This window comes from Haliaeetus albicilla, chromosome 9, assembly GCF_947461875.1.
Source record: "Haliaeetus albicilla chromosome 9, bHalAlb1.1, whole genome shotgun sequence".
Lineage (NCBI taxonomy): Eukaryota > Metazoa > Chordata > Aves > Accipitriformes > Accipitridae > Haliaeetus > Haliaeetus albicilla.
The window spans coordinates 26,816,193-26,837,061 of record NC_091491.1 but is presented as its reverse complement, the minus strand read 5'-3'; the positions used below and the strand labels follow the sequence as shown (position 1 = coordinate 26,837,061).

General features: G+C 37.0%; 1 protein-coding gene across 6 annotated transcripts in view; it reads right to left on the bottom strand.

The window, feature by feature from the left end:
- U2SURP (U2 snRNP associated SURP domain containing) overlaps window positions 1-20,867 on the bottom strand; it is a 47,705-nt gene extending 26,838 nt beyond the window's left edge. The window contains exons 1-13 of one of the 6 annotated variants that reach the window (XM_069792254.1): window positions 20,732-20,867; window positions 12,918-12,965; window positions 9,837-9,935; window positions 8,601-8,715; window positions 8,070-8,203; window positions 6,873-6,914; window positions 6,023-6,090; window positions 3,975-4,069; window positions 3,848-3,883; window positions 3,665-3,747; window positions 3,016-3,181; window positions 1,687-1,898; window positions 703-746 (exon numbers count right to left, since the gene is read on the bottom strand). In XM_069792254.1, the coding sequence (XP_069648355.1) occupies window positions 703-746; window positions 1,687-1,898; window positions 3,016-3,181; window positions 3,665-3,747; window positions 3,848-3,883; window positions 3,975-4,069; window positions 6,023-6,090; window positions 6,873-6,914; window positions 8,070-8,203; window positions 8,601-8,715; window positions 9,837-9,935; window positions 12,918-12,965; window positions 20,732-20,776 (1,187 nt within the window). In that variant the 5' untranslated portion in view covers window positions 20,777-20,867. Of the gene's footprint in view, window positions 1-702; window positions 747-1,686; window positions 1,899-3,015; window positions 3,182-3,664; window positions 3,748-3,847; window positions 3,884-3,974; window positions 4,070-6,022; window positions 6,091-6,872; window positions 6,915-8,069; window positions 8,204-8,600; window positions 8,716-9,836; window positions 9,936-12,917; window positions 12,966-20,731 lie in introns of those variants that run through there. The other 5 variants (XM_069792250.1, XM_069792251.1, XM_069792253.1 and 2 more) reach the window with 5 other exon arrangements.
- Window positions 20,868-20,869: the final 2 nt, after the last annotated feature.

The window sequence follows — 20,869 nt, the reverse complement described above, 5'->3', positions numbered from 1 at the left end:
TTCCTGGTCCCCCGCTGCCGCAGACAGTTCAGCTGGTGTTGCTCACCAAGGCCAATGTCAAAGAGAATTTGGTAATCTTTTGTGCTTATTTACTTTTAAAACAGTGTTGTGTTCCTATGTTTGGGAAGAGGTTTTAGCTTAACTGAGCAAGAGTATACCTAGACTACTGCGAAGGTAGAAGCACTGATGGGAACCAAAATGTAAAAATACCCTTGCAATACAGAACTACCTTTTTCAGTGACCAAAATTATAACTGTTGCACATTAAAAAAAAAATAGCAGTAATAAAAAATTTTAACTGGTTACAAATTGTACAAATGAAAAAAAAAAAAGGGAAAGAAAAAAAACCCACAGCACGACACTGGAGACAGCTGCATCCTAGCTATGAAGTACTCAGAGGTTTATGTCAGGACTCATACAGTGTCTAAGACAAGCTATTTGTGTTCACTCACAAAATTACCCTGCAACTATTTCTAGTGCTTAAATTAAATGCAAAGAATAACTACTTACATCTATCCTCAATAAAAAAAAAGCTATTAAGATAAGGATAATAAGACTGCAAAACACACATTTCTCAAGTGTCATGAAAGAACCATTGCTCAGTCAAGCCATTACCTTTTCCTCAACATCACCATTTTTCTTTAAAATTCCGAAGGGGAAATTTTCTATATTTAGATCAGTAATAATAAAGAAAAACATGTACCTTTCTGTTGGGATAACCACTTTGACTATGGCTTGCGACAGAGTCTGTATATGAAGTCACATCAGATAATAAACATAGAATATGTGAGTATTGTTAACAAGTAACAAGCAAAAATATACATATGCAATGAAAATACTACACATCTATCACAAGTTTTGCAGGCAATCACTGCTGTGAAGTTATAAATAAGCAATTACACAAAATGCAAATGGTTGTGTCAGTGAACCTTAAAGGTTCACTAATTGCAAAGTATCAGAACATTCCTGTCAGAATGTACATCGATGCACTGAATAGGTACTACGCTGAATATAATTAAGAAAGGAGTTCTTAAGTTTATGAAAAGATTCTAAACTATTTGACTTGGATCACATTGGTATTACTTTATTCCCAAGTCTTACAAAAAACAGCCCTAACATTTGTCATTCAAAGAATCAACAAATTCTTACAAATGTAAATCAAGTTGGTTTGTTATTACAAGATACTTACCCTTTTATCAGCTAATATGCCAGAAAAAAAAAAGTTTGAAAACTGACTCCATAAGTAGCATAAAATACTTACTCAATGTCCAGATTAATTACCGTCTACACAAAATACATCAACTCCTCTAGTGTAAAAATAATGCTACCCAAATTAAAACGTAGTATTTTCTTTAAAGAAAACAATTTAGATACTGCAATTTGGCAGCCAACAAAAGGGGGGGACGTAGGAGAAAAAAATCCAGGGAGCCTGGAGGGGGAAAATGATAGCCAGATTTAAAGCAGCACTAAAACAAATCAAGACCCAGTACACTGTACCCTAACACAGACATGAAACAGAGCTTCAAGAATTAAGTAGGTTCCCTTGGGCTACAGCAGGGAGCCAGTGAGTTTGTACACTAAGGGCCGCCAAACTCAGCCTGAACAATGCAAATCTATGAAGCCATTGAAATACTGTCACAGATGTAGTATTTAACAATGAGATATGGCCCAGGGTACTGTAAGTTACCTTCTCAAAATCTTCTTTGTTTTTTGGTGGTGGTAACATTGGAGCATTAGGATTCTTCAGTCTCTCCCTAGGCTGGGCATTAAAAGGCAGTCCTGATGGAGGAGGCGGGAGGGTATGCTCCATCATAGAAGGTGGAATGTATATTGGATGTGGTGGTATAGGTACAGCTTTGCCCCAACCTAGCTTCATTTCAAACGACATAATCATCTTGCCTGAAAAAGTGAAAGTAAAAAACCAAAACCAAACCACCATTATGTTATAAATTTGTTCTGCGTTGCTTGAGATTTCTCTACGTGCAGCGTTTAGGTTTGCCTGCCATGGTTTATATTTTGCTTACATTGTTGATTAGTGTATCATACCTATCAGACTACATCATGTGCAAATGAAAGCTTATTACATGAAATATTTTATTAATCTTCCCCCAATGTACATTTTCAGACTACAGTACACAATTACTTGACTTGTTGGGGGGAAAAAAGTTTTAAATTTGATATTCAGCACATCAGAACGAACAGAGTAATTTTTAAATTATATTATTTCTGCACTTCAATTCTTCAAAGTGTTTTGTTCATAATAACAAATTTCAAATTACGTTATCCAAAACCAAATGTAATAACCAATTAGAACTCCTACATAGTATAAGCCTACTTATTAATGGTCCTAGTAAAGGACCATTTTGAGTAAGCTATGCAAGGGCAACCTTTCATTTTTTTATTCTTTTTGTCTAGGATGCTGATTTTTGATTTTCAGGCTCTTCCTGAACTGTAAGGACATAGCTTTCTTCATCACATAAGACTTTTTTTCATTTTTTTCAAATAAAAGGTAGACAAGGTAGACTATATGCAAAATTACATGTCTGGTGTGGTACAGTTACCTCATCAGTATTAGGAATTTAAACATTATTCAGAACAACATATTTATCACCAATTATTAATTATATCCTGTGCACTGGTTAAATTTATTTAAAAAAAAATCATTGTTGGTGCACAACTACAAGTAATAGGTTCCTTCTTAAAATAGTCTGTTTACAGAGGAGAGAATTATCAAACATTACCTCCTGCTCACATCTTCAAAACAATCAGAAATTTTACATCTTTACCGACAGCAAAAGCCACCAATATTCCCAGCCCTTGTGTATGCTATAGTCTGATGACATTCAGCTGTCAGTAAAACAGTCAGTGTAAACTGAAATCACTGCCAGTGTGGTATCCACTGGAGTTACAGCATACCTATCACTAATATGATAAAACAACTTGAAGATATGCTTACAGTTACTCCTCAATATTCCTACAAAGATAATTACAATTCCAAACCGAGAAATCTGTTTACCATTTAGATTCTTTAATGCTCTTTCAGCATCTCTCCTGTTCATAAAGGCAACAAAGCCACAATTTCTTTCTCTTGCTCTTTCTTCATCAGTTCTTGGCCACATAATTTTAACACTTGCTAACGGTCCAAAGCGTCCAAATTCTTGACATAACATCTCTTCATTCATCTACATGAAAAAACATAAAAATTAGCATCTTGCTACTGTATTTCTAACATACTCATTCATATTATTGTTTACATGTCAAGATTTTAATTTTCTGAGTTTCTTGCAAAACAATGCTTCATTGATACCACCCCAATGCGATCTACTGCAAAAATAATAATTAAAAAAGATGCATTTTAAACAGAGCACACTCACATTTTTTTGAGGTATGATCCACCTTGCACAGATATCCATGGAAAAATAATTTCAACTGAGCATTTTTGCATATAGTAACTGATAGTCTAAACCTTAACTTTTGCAGCATTGTGTACAGAGCATTTATTCAAATGAATACTGCCTCTACAGTCACCAACTGTACCTAGTATATGGGTCTCAGCACACGCGTATGGTTTAAAACAAAAAAGGCGGGGAAATTGCCACTAGAAAAAAAATCAGCTGAACCCAAACATGCCAACGCTGCACTTCACTCCTTGGCTCCAAACTTACTTGAGGGTTAATGTTTCCAAGATACAAATTTGTTGTGCTTGGATCTCCAACATCGTGTGACCCTGGTGCATAATCATCGAGTACTACAATAATGGAGGAAAAAAACAGAAAAAAAGAAGTCATAATCTTTGCTATGCATTTAAGTGACAACAGTATACTGAATGAGAAAAGAATCTATATTACCACCAGATGATCTGTTTCTTCTTGAAGGAGCATCCACTGAATAAACAGAAGAAAAAAAAAAATATATATATAATTTAGTCTACAAATTTCGTAGCCCAAACAAACATAAAAAATAACATTTACTTACTTGAACGACGCTGGCCATCTGAATCTGACTGGGGTGGTTCAAAACGACTCAATCTACCTTTTGTTTTATGTCTTTCATCACGCTCCTCTTGTATTCTACAAAACAAGTTTAACATAAGTAACAATAGCATTTTGAGGTTTTTACTCTAAAATTTTCAATTAACTTCAGAATTATGAGAATTTTTAATATTAAACAATGGGCTTGTTAAAAATTCTCAATTACCAGTATGTTTGAATTTCTGTTTAATCAACTGGAATATATCTACCAGAATTACTCCAGCTGCATGCTTCCTCGTTCATACTGTCAGAGTGTTTTAATCTCAAACAAAATTGACTTAGTTTGAGAAGCAGATTACAAGACCAGAAATAAGAATTGTGCTTTGAAAAAGTGACCTGAATTCCACATCAGACTGCCAGAGATCCATTGACCATTCAGATAACTTTTCAGGATGCACACAACTCCTTAGTGTTTATCTCCCCTACTACTTTTTCTAAGCCTTATTCACACAGGCTGTCACCTTGTAGGGTGACAGACACCCCCATATGACTATTTCCAGAACATACAGGATCTCATCTCAGTTTATACCTCTGAGGATAGTACTCACACAAGTTAACTATTTGGTTCTTTGTGGTTCGGCCTTAAATCTTGGTACGAAGATATCGTGTACTAGGAATACAAGGCTGTCAATTCAATTTATTTACATCAAGTAATGAACAGACAGCAGTGAAGTTCAGATACCACTCACAACAGCCATTTATGGATTTATAATGCAGTATCTATTGTTTTCTAATGCATACAGATTATTTTGTTTTCCATCTCTAACATCAGGGCAAACGTGGCACTGAGTTACACTCAATCCATGTGCTGCTCTTTCTGTTGTATTACACATTCAAAAAGTGAAAGAATCTTTTTTAAGTGTTATTCAGCTTGTTTTTAAAATTATGCAAGTACATATCTAAACTTTAATTGCAAGTCTTATTTCTGCATTAGTACAAAAGCTCAATGTCATACTACAATTCGTCTGGATTTAATTTGAGACACTGACAAAACTTATTCTTCCTGAATCTGACACACATTTCAATTTGCCACCAATCTCTTTGCTACATCCCCATCAAGAGAAGAGTCAACACCTAAAAGCTGAACACCCTCATCCATTACATTACCTACTTGTCCTGCTGTATCTTCACTAACTTTAACAATGCATGAGACCATGTTAACAAGTGTTCTCATTTACAGGCTCACACTTGCTAATTTATAACAGAATTACATATGAAGTTCCACTTGTAAGTAACATACTGACAGCAGCTGTCAAAGGAACAAACCTACATTTCCATTTTTTTTATCCTGGTAGATGGCTGGTTGATTCAATCATTAAAGCTTCTATTCACACCTAACTGATCCAAAAATCGTCTTCGGTAGCTTTGGAAACATAGCCAATCATTCACTTACTGGGATCTCTGAAATACTTTATGCATTTATAAGTAATTTTTTTGGTTAATTGCTCTGGAAATTCTTCTGCTTAGGAAGGCAGTACCAAACTGTTTCAAACATCAGAATCAAACATCTCTGAGATGCAAAGAAATCCATTCATTTCAACAGACAAAGATTTAAGCCAGCATACTGGGCTTTTTTTCATTTGTTTTTTGATCATTTTATAGCCTCTGGTGAACGCTAGATTTCAAAACAGAAGTCCTTTTCAACAATAGCGGTAAACACTTCCTATTGCCAATCAGCATAAGAAAGGGCACAAGCATCAAGGAACCCCAGAGAACTAATTAGATGGCAACTGATTATCCAGACAAATCATAGACACCTATACCGAGCATCTACCAGCATGGGTTTGTACTCTGTTTAATTATGATTGCCACTGTTAATTAAGTTATACCACTCCAAAAGTATTTGAGGGAAAAAACCAAACAAACAAAAAAAACAACCCAAAAATCTACTGTGAGAAACAGCTTAGCAAGAATGATCCCAAATATCGCCTGTAAAAACAAGGTAAAACCTTGCATCTTCTTTACTTAAGAGTAAAAACTAGTCAAACTTACTGCTTTAATTCTTCTTTAAAAAGTTCCAAATTACTCTTTTTCTTTTCCTTCTCTCCTTTCTTCAAAGGCTAAAATGAAAGATACATCAGCCAACATTTCAGCAGATCAAATGAAACAAAAATAAAAATTATATAACAAAATTTTAGATAATTTCCATGCATATTTTACCCACAGCTTTCAAACCAAGTAAACTACAGGAGGAAGAAAAAAAAACAACAACAACAAAAAAAACCAAACAGACTTGAAAACATTAAGACTGAGTGCTATCAAACACAAAGCTAGAAAATATAAAATTAAGGACAGCTTAAACTAAACTTTGTTACTTCTCATTATTACAATACAGCATGTGTGATCAAACACTCTCTACAACATACAAATTTAAAATATCTGTGATGTATTTTGTCAGTTTGTTCCACTTAGAAACTTAGAAGCTGACTACACCCCCAGCAAATCATCATGCTCTAATTAAATTTATGTGTGTACATATATATGTAAATTTTACATATATAAATATTCAGTTATTTTATCCACAGACAAACATTCTATGTGAAAAGAATTTCCTTCTCTTGCTTCCTTTCAGATATAAATACAGGTCTGAAGAAACATTACTCTAAAATAGTTCAAGATCCTCAGAAAAAACACTCTTGAATGACAAAGAATATGTATATTGTAAAACTTCCTTTTTTTTTTTTTACTGTAATATATGTACCTTAACTAACTCATGTGAACTCTTCAACAACATTGCTTTTATATAATCAAATTTAAATGAAAACGTTTCCAATAGGCAGACATACAAAATATTTATTGTGTTACACACTACAGCTTTGGAAAAACTGGACTTCCTACTCACCCCAGGCAAAGTTGTTTGTTTGTTTTTGTTTTTGGGGAGGGTCTGCCAAATAAATAAAATCATTTTTACCTCATTATCTTCAATCACCATTGGACAGGGCAAGTGAGTAAACTGATTGCATTACTTGACAAGTATTTATGACAAATTTGAAAAGCAGTAATATTCTTACAGTACAAACACTTGCATATGACAGAACAGCTCAGCATAATAAAAATGCTACAATTCATTTCTGTAACTGTAGAGCTTTACATACAATGAAAACTGCCATCCAGTATTACCCCACTAGTCTAAATCTGAGTTTTCTTTAAAGCTGGAGGGAGGCTAGGATGGAATTACCCACAATTACCACATTACATCTCATTTCCCACCCTAGCAGGCAGTATCATATATGTTTCACTTAAGCTTAAAAATTGTAGTAAGCTCTATTAAAAGACATCCAAGACATTAATTACACATTACACATATACAGTAGTAACAGTAATCATATGTAACCATCACTTGACTTGAAGACTTAAGTTTGTTCATAGTATTTCCATTACTTTTTATGATGAAATCTCAGTTTAACCAAAAAAAAAAAAACAAAAACAAAAACAAAAAAACCCCACAGTATCAAACCATGCAGAAGTCAAAATAAATTAAATAAAACCAAGGTGCTTTGCTTCAAAAATATGCAAGTTCTACAACTTATTTGGTACATCTCAAAGAGTTAAAGGGACTTCTTAAACATCACCACGAAAAAAAAAAAAATCAAAAAACTTCACCAAGAAAAACTTGGATCAATGAAAAGGTCAATTTTTTATTTTTTTTTTAAGTTATAAAAACCTAAAAACAGATGGCAGCAAGAAGAATTGCTTCTAGAACTTCACAAATTCTCAAGATTGGAGATACTGTTACTTTGCAACAGTCACTAAATCAGTGTTCATGTGAAGTCTGTCTCAATTAGCAGGAACACAGGAAAAATATACAGCAGCCAAATCAAAGTGCAGTACTAGGTATAGCATGCTGGATACAGGGCTATGGACCTCTGCATTTCATCATCTTGTTATATGCTATGGGATTAAGCAAATCAAAATTTCCACCTTCTTTTAATATGTGATAAATGCAGATAAAACTACTCTGCAAGATCACACAGACCTTTTTCTAAGCACTTCTAAATACTTTCTAAGTATGGGGTTAATACGCAAATAAGAAACTTACAGGCTTTTTGGTTTCTATCATTAAGAGGGATGGAGGCTTCTCATTAGATGGCTGGCTGGGTTGATTTTTTTGATCTGAAAATCGTGAGGAAGGCTTATAGATTTTACCCCGTTTTTCATCTGTTTCATGCTCCTCTGAAATTAAAGGCAAATTAAGAACAGATTGTATTAACTAATGCTGCATAATACTGTTCATTAGAAAGAATGCTGTTCTTTAGTCTTGTTCATTCAATTCAGTATATTATTTCATTAAAAAAGTGGTAATACAAACTTTCTGTAATTTAACATCTTTTAATATGAACAAAAAGAACAAAGATTAAGTATTTTAAAACAAAGCATTTTTTTCCTCTAAATTTTAAGACATATTACACCACTACCTACCTAGTGATTCAAACCATAAAGTAGATTTTAGGATCAAGTTTCCTTTGCTGCTTCTAATGTAACATATTAATTTTAAAATGCAATTCAAAGCCATCTTCATCTTTACTCAAAGCCAAATGATCCACCATCCCCAAAAGAAGATTAGTTATACCTTTAGATGCATTAACGATTCCTCCTCTTACAAATGTTTTCACTTTATTACCATCACTTCCTTCAAAGGCAGCAAGGAATTCTTCATAAATTTCTGCAGCAGCCTTCTCATCCTCCTACATAGCAAATGTTAATCTATTTACTATCATCACAGAACAACCTTCACTGGACAGCTATTCTTAAATTAGCTATGTGACATTCCTTTTTATTTTCTAGAGTTCATGTTACAAACTGCATCAAATGAGTTTCAATTTTAGACAGAATTCAAATTCCTGAAAAATGTGGGAAGAGCACAGCACATAATACATAAAGTAAATAAGGCCTGTATGCTCAAACATGACTGTTCATTTACAAGAGTTTACATGGCAATTTAACATTCAAAAGATGCCAAATAGAAAAGATCATATGATAGACCAACATTATAAGACTGGAGCTTTGGTGACCTAAGCATCAGAGAACAGTATGTATTCGATCTTACCCATTACAATCAACCCACATGATGGAAGGAGATTAACAACAGGATCACCTTTATGTATTTCCCAGAGAAGAAGTTAATTCAGTGACTTAATAAAGTTGAGTGAGACACTAAATTTAGTACTACCGTGTTTCTTTAGGCTAATATTTCCAACAACCCAGCAGGACATATCCCACTGAAATATAGTAGGAGTTGTGTGTGTAAACTTCTAAGCCCAAAATTTTCAAAACTTCCATCTTACCAACTATAAGCTACATATTTCCTAAAATTTGGATGCTCCTGAGCATCCTAAAATTCAGTATCAAATTTTAATGTTTTTATTAATTCAAAAAAGTCGTTAGACAAAAATACGTTTTACAGAATAACACGAATGCATATTGAAACAATTTCAGAGATGACAGGTACTCTTTCTAATTACTGAAATCCAATGATAGAGAGCAAATCAAGAACAGAAAATAACCTAAGGTGATAGCTGTCTTCACTCTGAGCAATACAACAATCAATGGATTCCTGTAGTTCAGTATATCAGGAAGCCAGAGAACCTGATTTCTCACACAGAAAGAAAGAGAAGCAAGCCTGCCTCTCTGATCTTAATGCCATGGATACCAAGAACAAATGAAACATGTAAATACAATTCACTTTTGTTCTTAGAAAGCTACAATTATCAAAATAAAGAAACTTGGTGGTAAACCTGGTTGTAATCTATAAGCAAACTTATTTCAGCTCTGCATACAAAATAAAATTTTAATTATATAACATTACCTTCTTTTTTAATTCTTCTTGCTCCTTCTTGCTTAAAGTCCGTTTGGCAGCACTCATTTTGCCAATACTGAATGCTTTAAGTTTGCTTTCCATTAGAGGCTGCAAAAGGTGTAAGAAAACAAACATTAAACTGTTTACAAAACAATTAAATTTACTCTTTACCTTGGTCTAGACCAGAAACTTCCTACCTGAAGTGACTTAACCTAAACAAAACAAAGAAAAGGCTCCTGTACTTCTCTCTGAACTTGCTGTTATCTAATACCACCAAAAAAAAATAAATCTATGTTTTTTTAAACACAAATCATTCTTGGTTTAATGAGAAAGCTTTTAATTCACCATTCAAACACAGCCGAAATCTGAAGGGTACTTGCTGTAAGAGCCTGGAGATCTTATCACTACACAACACACAGTTTCTAACCTTTGGAAATAGATGCTTTGCACTACAGTTACTTCTTGATCCTTGCAATTTCCAGGGAAAAAAAAACAAAAAACACAAACCAACAACAAAGAAAAGTTCTAAAAGCTTTTCTATTTTGGCCAGAAGAATGTTTGTGCAAGGCTGAACAGGTGTAACTGAAGAACAAGATGGATGCTAAATTTCAGTTGTACTTCAAGGTTAAGTGTAATATTTTTGCTTGAAGAAGAAAATGCATTCTTGAGGTTTTCAGTACTAATTAAATAAAACAAAAGACCTCACATTTAGCTCCTAGATTCTATTTTAGGTACTTTAACCTCCATTCCTCCCTTCTTGAAACCCTGATGAAGGAAGGACTCCATGTAACAGTCATTTCTGCAGAGCATGGAATTAGAATTCTTAAGATTCTATTTAGGCAGTTAACAGACAGTAAAGCGTTGAGAGAGGAAAGACAACAGGATGAAGACCATGTTCAAAAGATATGGCAATGGGAAGGAAAGGAAAGGAAAGGTAAGAAAATTCGCTGGAAACTCCTAGCTTGACAAAGTAATTCATAAAGAATCAGCACAAGAACAAGAAAAAAAGCCCCGGAAGAGCAAAAAATAAGCTATTATCCTTTATCTTTTTGATAAAAAAGATATTTGTTATTTTTTATATTTGACATTTTTGATGCTCTTACACAGTGCACAGTGATGCTTAAAACTACCACTCTTGCAATGACAGTTCTTTAAAAAAAAAAAAAAAACAAAAACAAACAACCACAGCTCAACTTATAAGACATCAAGACAAATAAGGTGAACAACTTAACTGTCATATTATTAAAAAATCACAAATGCCAACTGCAAAAAGAGTTTCCTCTAGGAATTTTCTTTGTAAAGAGTTTTATTTCTAGTATCAGCTTCCTATTCAGAATTTTTTACATATTAAAGCACTGTGAAAAACAACTGTTTGAAATACCTTCAGTTTATAATCCTTGTTTAGTATCACAAACACCTCTTAGATCTGTGCCAAGCCTATGACCAAAACAGCTCCTATTTCTTTGAAAAATGTTCCCTACCTCATCACCAAAAGGAACACTATCAGTTACAAATTAATGCAGTGTTGTCTGTGGAGTTATCTGGTTTATGACACTATGTTTATCAACATGAGCCGCTGCGACAGGTTTATGAGGAGCTTTTCATGCATCTGTGTGTTTTTAAAGTTAATAAAATCCAGTTTTCCTGTTTCTGAAAGACAGTATTTCAGTATGACAAACAATATACAACCTTGGCAAAACGTAGGCATACTGCTGTGGCACAGGAATGTAGACAAAACAAATACCACACTCCTACCCAAGGCTTATCCTGTCATCAGGAAATAATCTCTCACAGTAATGTCACAGGATACCTGCAGATCATCCACATGAATATATGTTCTAGTGACATAAGGGAAGCAGCTGTAAGGTAACAAGAGTTCTGGCACTAAGATCTCCTCAGTTTAGAAAGGGTCTCAGAAAAAAAAAAAAAAAAAAAAAAAATCACAATACCTTCAAAGTGGCTGGAGCAACATAAAGTTAATAGGATTGAACTCATTTGTGCCTGCTAGTTACATTCCAGTAGGCAATTATAACATTATTATTAACCATATGCAGCCTCACAGAATTCCTAACAGAGCTATACAAAACTTGAAGGCCTTCCTCCTTCAAAAAACAGAAAATAATACAGTGAAAAGGGTAAAGCAAATGATGGAAGCAAAGAGAAAACTTCTAGCTGAGTAATCAAATCACTGCATGAAAGCAAACTCCCACTGAACATAACACGGCATTGACTGTACGGCAGCACAAAGTACTAAAGTCCCAGTCCCATCGACAACACAAAATATTCAAAAGAGATTTAAGAGTAATTTTCCAAAATACAGCAAGTAAAGCAAATCAATAAAAGGATCTACTTCTTTAGGAAAAGTTTCTGCTATCACAACTTGAATAACATTATCTTACAAGCATTTTAACAGCTGGTAATTGACTTTTTCATACACAAAAATCAAACTGAAATCTTGAAGACAATCCAAACCATGGAATGAATTGTCTGGTATTAATGCTCTGTTTGGCTCTTGCTACCTGTTTTCATTTTAGCTCAGAAACAGGTAGGCCTTCAAGCAACATACCAACCACATGACCCCGCAAAGGTCTCTTTGGGGCAGGGAGGGGGGCAAGACTAGGTAATTATTCTTACCTTTTGCTTTAAGTATATTCTGGTAGAAAGAAAAATAAAGGATGAAGTTGGGGCCACACTATCTCATTTTTGAAAAGCCAACTGTATATAAACAGACGCTTCAATATACAGTGACTCTTATCATTAATCACCTTGTAAACTATTTCTCAGCGTAAGAGATAGACATATAGAGTACTTACACCTTCTTCCTGTTCAAGTATCTATTATGAATGCAATATCATGCAGCAGAACTTCCTACACTAGTGGTTGTTTGAAAGTTTCAAGGAACATTTTTAAATGTGAAAAAAAATCAATGGTTCATTTACAAACACCTACAAGATTAGATACCCAATGCACCAGAGTCTGCCTGCAGCAACTAGTTTTCTTTAGAGAACAGGCCTATTTTGAGTTTGTGGGTTTGGCTGAATGTTTTTATTTGAGTTTCGTTGTTGTTGGTTTTAAATATTTTGGACTTACATGTGTATCAGCAGATCCAGTGGTATGTACTGCATCTGGCACTCTGACCTGAAGAAAGAATGAAGAGGAGGTGAGCCACAGAAACAGACAAACAACCTCTGTTTCTTTTATTCAGTCCTTTGAATGTGATTTTCATTTCAACTTCAACGTCCAAACACACAAGAACAAAGATACATGTAATGTATTTTAACGATATACCTGAACAGGGTCACAGCATGAACAATGTCAATATATGGCAAATAAGGGATTAAAGATAGACTGTTCTTGCTACCATTAAAAACATCTGAATTTCCACAGCTGGATTTTATAAATATGCCACTAACACCACTGCAAGGAAAAAAAAAAAAAGTTCGTTACACTGAATCTGCAAGAGTTGTCATTAAAGGCTGTTAAAGATTAAAGTACTTGATTATATTCGCCTTACTATAAAATCATTTACAAAACTGCTCTTAGTATGTTGTGCATAGATGGAAGCTGGCCACCTCAAGAACACTAATTTAAGTCCAACTGGTGAGTAGATACATGATTACTTTAAACTGTAACTAAACTTTAATGCATAAACCAGCGTATACAAAAAATTCGCATAGGCTTTTTTAAAGTCATTTAAAAACCTGACTTTAAAGTGATGGAGAATACTCCAACAAACTGGACTGAACACACTTTTAAATTATGTAATGCCTAAATGTCAGAAAACCTCACTGACATAACATTTACTATTAAGACATAACTGCCTGATGCACAATTCGCATCTAAATTGAAATTTAAGTCAAAGTAAAACATTTCCATTAGCTGAAATCTGTTCATTAGTTACAGAACATTAGCACTTCTCCTTATTACCAGAAATTTATAGTTTCTACCAGAAATAGTAATATACAGTGCTCACCTCCAGCCTTCCAAAACGGACAAGCACCAATTGCTACTCTAGAAGATAATTTACTAGACCTTGTTTTCATTTTGCACCATGCTTTTTCATCAATTAAGATAGAGACATTTATCTTTGGACAAGTATATTCCTATTTTTTACAGTAAAAAATGGTAGACAGCACTGCACGAACCAGTACCAAGTCCACAAAGGTAAAGAGAGACACAAAGATACAACCCTTAAAAGGGAGAAGCAAATATGTTTGTTTGTTTTTTTAAGAAAGGGGGAAAAAAAACAAACAAAAAACCCAATTGTGCCTTACTCTCAAAGACCTCCCAAATCCACTTACCTGCAACCCTATATACATTACTCACAAGGCACATCTTTGCACAGAAGTTAATAAAAAGTCTAGTTCACATGCACCAGCAGTAGTTCATTAAAATACACATCGAAGCAAGTATCACAAGCATCTTTTACTAATACCACTTGCTGCAAACTTCTCCTCTGTATTTAGTGCTGGATTTTTTTGTGATTCACAACTACCAATGGCACTCAAATCAGTAATCTGTTATCCACAGTTCGATGTACTGCAAAAATGTAGCTTAAGGAAACCTGTCCTCTCCCAGAGAGTTCATGAATGTATAGCACATGACACAGATAAAAGAATGACACTGTGAAAAAGAATTTCAGAGCTTGAAAACAGCATTCTTCTGCTGCCAGCTGCCACCCTGTGGCAACCAACACATCAGTTACAATCCCACCCTTAAAAAAAAAAAATTTTTCAGACCTGCAGTTAAAAAGATAAATCTCAAAGGTAGACTGATACAATGCCACCTGCCTCAGTGTACCGGCAGAGTCGATACCTAGCACTGCTTGGGGGAAGGAGGTTGTTTGGCAACAGCAGAATGAAATGACCATTTCTCAGTTCTCCACATCTGTTTCATTTACAGAAGTTTTGGAAAGTGATATCTTCCAACAGGGAAGCTGCTTACAGGGAGGACAACAAACAAGACATTACACACAGTAACAAACAGTACCAATGCTCAGTACAATGACACTTAAGACACAATATCCCAAGGAAGAACATAAAAAAAAGTAACAGACACTACATCTGTTTCTCCAGCAACAGAGCAGATGATATTGCTCAAAAAGGCTTTCAATGCACAGTAGCATGCAGAGATTCTGCAGGCTAACAGTGGAAAAGCAGGCCTATGATGAAAGAAGTCTGGAAGTCACTGAGCTAGAAGTACAGCAGCGCTCCCCAACCCACCACCAGGGACCATGGCACCGTGGAGCAAGCCACCCCAAACATTAGCCCAGCAACAGAATTTCTACCAAGGTGCACTCTGAAAACTTCTAAAAGCAGTTTTAGCTTTTAGACCAACTTTATCCCACAGCAACTAGCAGTTTTGCAGATCCACATTATTCTCCTCCTTAAACAGTTCTTATTTTTCAGGTCTTCTCTTCCCATCTATAAATTTAGTTCATACCTTTGGTACTGCTTCCGACCATCCAAGCAACTGTACCCACAAAGCACAAGACGAAACGATTCTTGACAAAGTTACACATTGCTGTCTGCCAGTTTCTAAATAGCAATTATTTAAAAAACTAATTCTCACAGCACTGCACTTTACATCCATCTGCACTGACAAAAGGGGTGATTTTGTTTCCTTAAGTTACACCAGCTGAGTTGACTCAGCAGAATCACAGTGTCTTTCTAACATTCACAGAGAGGAGTATTTCAGAAGATGCTGCCCACCTGTCTTGAAACCTGGAACAGGATTATTTTTGACTCTTCTCATCACGTTAAGTAGCTCAACTGGACTAACTGTTGGAAGAAACATACCCAAAGCTCTGTCCTGCACCTGATGATGTCTGAGATGTGAAGATAGCTCCTTCATGTTCAGAACACTAACATAAAAAATGTGGTGAGTCCATCTTTCAGTCATTGCCAGCATAAACAATCTACCAATGTCCTCTTACCCCCAATTCACTGCCTCTACCACTCTGCATGAAACCTTCCTCCCCCCCCCCTCACCCCAGACTATTTTGCAGCTGGATCACTTTCTCAATCACTTTCACTACACAGGTCCCTCAAAGAATTGTGCCAGCATAACTTCAGTAGCAATGCAGGCTGCTGAAATGGCATTCCAGTAAAATATGGCATTGTCAAACCACAGTCTTGGAGGTCAGGTCACTCAAAGCTCCATTACTGAGTCTAGCCAAGTTTACTCAACCTTCAAAAGAAAAAAAAAAAAAAAAAAAAATCTTCAAAAGGACCATACAAATAAGATTTATGACAAATTCTTATCAGAAAGCCAAAGCAAAGAGCCCTCTCTCAGATTCTGATGTTTAAATTTTCTTCCAGCTTCATGGCAGCTTCCAAAGAAAACAGAGAAGAGACAACTGCTCTCCCAGCTGCTCTCTCCTTCCTGTCAGCAGTGCAAGTGCCCACAAATCCAGCTCTTCATAGTTTCTCCAAATTTAATGATCCCTAGGTAAAACTGGCATAATCATGTTATTTCACAAATATTTAAAATAAGCTCTATAACATAAGCAAACAACTTTTTTTTTTCTTTTTTAATTAATACTGATGCCATTTAGTAAAACAACAAAGAGCAACAAAAGCACAAGAGCTGCTAATAAAACCCAGGAAACAATCTGTGGGCCTTCCAAATGCTGAATGTTATTTTTACAACTGTACCGGCTACAACTTAAACATAAATAAAAGCCTTGCAAAAACTAATAGGTTCAGGGTAAACTGTTTACAAGAAACTCTGGCATAAGACGCTCTTGCCCTGCTTCAACACTTTCCATTGACTCTGCCCCCATGCTGGGCAGCTGCTCACACTAAACTAGATCACTTTTCCCAATCTAACTGATCACCTAGGAAAGAGAGTGTTGGGGAGGTTCAGCCAAACCAGTTTGCAATTCACAGTAGGTCCCTCCAGGGCCTCTTGCTCTCACATTAGCAGAAGAAAACCCAAATGAAGTCAGTAGGCCCTCCGCACACCCACCCCCTGCCCAAATCATGCCAAATCAACTGAAGAGGACAGTGTTCGGGAGGGAAAAAGTAGCTACAGCTGGGACTGGTTTGTGTCAGCACTGTTACCAAGGAAAAGCAAATGGAATCACAGCTTAATTTAAAGATGTTAAAATCCAACAAAGGCAGGGAGGTTCCCACCCCAACTTTTTTCATCTTCCTTTCTCTATCAAACTGTCTAGAAAACAAATGCTTGCAAACACCTGCAAAATATTTTATAGCTAATCTATTTACTCTTCATATTTCCTGGAATAGTGTAAATTAGTATTATTTGCTATTTAAATAGACATCACTTGCAGACACAAAAGTAAATGGAAAATGGTCTTCTCCAAACTACTTGCAAGGAATGCTATTCCATTATAACCTTAAACTCGGATGAACAGGAGCTGCTAGCATTTAACTTTCTACTGCCAGAGAGGACATGAGAAGGACACCTCCTTTTACATTTCCATCAACAGAGGAACACACTTGTGCATGTCCTGCTCCTAGTCACCAGCTGAACAATACTACAGGGAAAGTTAAAGATCATGAGTTTCACCATCCTGCAGAATGCTACACCTAACTGGAATTCACCATACATAACAGACTTTACATCGTCACTCTTCATACACTTCAACTTACCAAGGAAACCTGTCCATTTACAAGCAAGTAATCACTGTTCTTCAACATTTAACTAACACATAAATTACTCAAAGCCTGAGAAACGCATTTAAGATTAAGGAATGTTGTTAAAACTTTTTTTAGAATTTAAAAGGGAAACCTACAGCTTGGTCCCAGTGGATAATCTCTTCTGCCACATGGTACACAATTTGTACAGTATTATATGTGAGAACAGTGGACATACAATATAGTCACTGTTCTCAGAAGATAAAATAAGAAGATGGCAAAGCCATTGAGCAGCAAATATTCCATTACATCAAGACAATAAATGAATATAATCAGTATCTGCCACTTCAGAATCATATCCTACACTGACGACCTGTGCAGTCTTGGGCAATCTGTATTTCCTCTTCCTTAATTTTGTCCTTCTTTCCTATTTAGATTTCTGAAAGTCTCAAACACATATCTTGCTATCCTAACCTCAAAGTGACAGAGGAACAGATGCTTTTGCAAGACTTTTTACACTGGAGACTCTCAAACTTATTGAGAAGCTGACAGTATCATAAAAAGCAGCTACCACCACAGCGACATAGGCAACGGGTGCTCCTGGACCTGTACCATCTCCAGCGATGGTTTTCAAATAGTGAATCAAACAGATAATGCCTAACTGAAATAAGCCTGATTTTACACTATAAAACAAAATAACTGGCTAGACATTCAGAATCAGTACTTGGACACTAAGACCGAAAACCAACCACCACCCATTCTGAAGGGGAGAAACTGTATCTTATTGTAAGTGTTAAAGCCTTCAATTGCTAGGCCATAGCTCTTCACAGAACACAGAAAATAAAATGTCACTGTGTCTTCCCAGGAGGTAGCCTAGAAACCAGAAAAGGCACATCTTGGAATTGCCACTGAAATGTATCCTATGGAGTCTATGAGACATATTTGTTTTGCAAGTACAATTATTCTTATAACTTGCAAATACAATGCACCAGAAGAAATGGAGCCTAAAAATTTCAATTTCAATATGTAAGTAAATGAATCTTAAAATTATTGAAAATATCAAAATGTTTGATAAATAATTAAGAAATTGAGCAAAATGGTTATTTACTTAGATTGTTAAAGCATGAACATTTACATACACTCAACTGAAAATACATGTTTTTATCCTTGTGTGAATAAATTCATTACAAAAAATAAGAACATTACTAATTTCAGTACCGTTATGTCATACTTCTTCCTGCAGACATCTGAAAAGTATCTCTATGTATATACATATCGCAAACATTCATGCGGTGACAAAAAAAAAGACACCACATACACCCCGACCCCCCAGAGAAAGGTGAGGTTGAAGGAAATAAATCCCAAGAGCTAGGCTTGTCTTATTTTATTTCACTTTTCAACAAAAATGTTCTCATGGATCTACATAGGTACTAACACAATTTTCTTTGGCACACAGAATAATACTGACAACACAAAACAAGATCTAGAATGTAAAGCATGGGAAAAAGACTACTGGAAACACAGCATATACATCTAGAGTAATGGGAAATTGAGGGGTGAGGGGCAACTGCACGATAGATGGCAAGATACAGGACCTCCTCAACAGGCCTCGACAGATTAACACATCTTTGACTTTACATTCTGTAGTACTCCCACTGACTTCAATGGGATGGATGACTTAGTATGAAGAGTTAAAGTGTCTGCACATACCTCTGCAGAACTGAGATCTAGGACAGAAAACAATTCTTGTAAATTAGCTATTATTGTATATAAAAAAAAGAATATCATCAGTACAGAAATAGTAAATGACAAAACAGAAAATTCTATGATGTAACTGTGAAAAGAAAGGGATCACATCTGGGTTGGTTTTGTGTACCATGTTATCGGTTGCAGTAATCAACAATTAAATTATTATTCTATGTCTAATGATACTTGAAATCCCAAAAGATCTCATTCCCTGGAAGCTGTTCTCCCTAAATTAAGACCTACTTTACCACTGAAGTTTTCTGTCCAGCTCTTACTTGCAGTTCTAAGCCAAAGGCAAAATCCAAAACAACGTTTCCTGGCAATATTTGGAATAGATCATAAAACGGAAATAAAAATAAAACTCTCCTACTCTAATAACGCCAGCTGGGTAAACATGCAAAGGCTCTTGGTAACTACATTTCAGCTAGTTCCCTAGCAGGAAAAAAAAAACAAACAAACAAACAAAAAAACCCAAACCTGTTTTAGCTGAATACAAAAATCTGTAAAAATTAATCCGTATAGCACTGGAAATTCCTAAGCCAAATCATGGCTCCTCCCATGACCACTTTATAGACTCACAAAAAAAAAAAAAACCAAACACTAACAAAACCAACCCCCCAAAAAACCCAACTCCACACCAAAACCTGGAAGATTTATATACTTCTGGCCTAAAACCTGCAACAAAGCTGAGTGAAAGGGTGTCACTAATCGCTAATACTCAAACCATCAGGTGCCAGTGCGTCCTCCACAACGTTATCTTCCCACTGCTCTCTCGGCAGGAGGCGATGCTTAGAGAGCAGCCAGCCAGGCGCTGGTTTCAGCGCACAGCTCTGGACAAGTTTGCCAGAACTCCTGCACTACCTGGACTTCTGGTCTGCAAATCCAACAAACAACAGTTACAGGAAGTAGAGCGGGGTGCAATGAAAAGAGCGGGGAACGCCACAGCGGTTTTGTGAAATTTGTAATTTCGTCGCAAATCAAAAGAAGAGGCTCGATCACAAATCATCGTTTTCCTCCGCACTCGCCAGCTGGGAGCTAACCCCACGCGGGCTTCGGCCTACGGGGGGGTGGGGGGGATCAGGGCGCCCAGTAAACACCTACACGGGCACGGGTACGGCTCGGGCGTTAACCGACCGTCCGCATGCGACGCCGGGGACGCGCCGGTTGGAACAGGACGACCCGCGCCTGCAGTCACGGCGCGCGCCGCCGGGCCCCCGCTCCCCCGCATCCCTCCGCCGGGGCACGGGGACGCGAGGAGGCCGCTGCCGCCGGCCCGCGACAGAAACGTGCCCCGGGGCCGTTCTGGGGAAGCGGGGATGCCCCGCGAGAGGCCCGGGCCTCCCCCTCGGCCCCGCCGCGCCACCCCCTTCCCGCCTCCCCACCCCCTCCCGGGGCCCGCAGTCACCCCGGGCAAAGAGCAGGGACGGAGCGGGCCGCGCCGCCCGCGCCTCGCCGCCCCGCCGCTCCCGGGCCCCCGCCGCCGCGCCGGCAGGCGGCGGCCGTGCCCCCCCCCGGCGGCGGAGCGGGCCGGCGGGCCGCCCCGCGGAACGGCCTCACCTTCCCACTGGCTTTCTGCGAGCCGCTGGGCGCCTTGTCCGCCATCTTGCCTCTCCCCTCGCCCAGCCCTGGCGGTGAGGAAGCGAGCGCCGATCCCACCGAGCCCGCGAGCGGAGGGCGGGAAGCCGATGGCCGAGC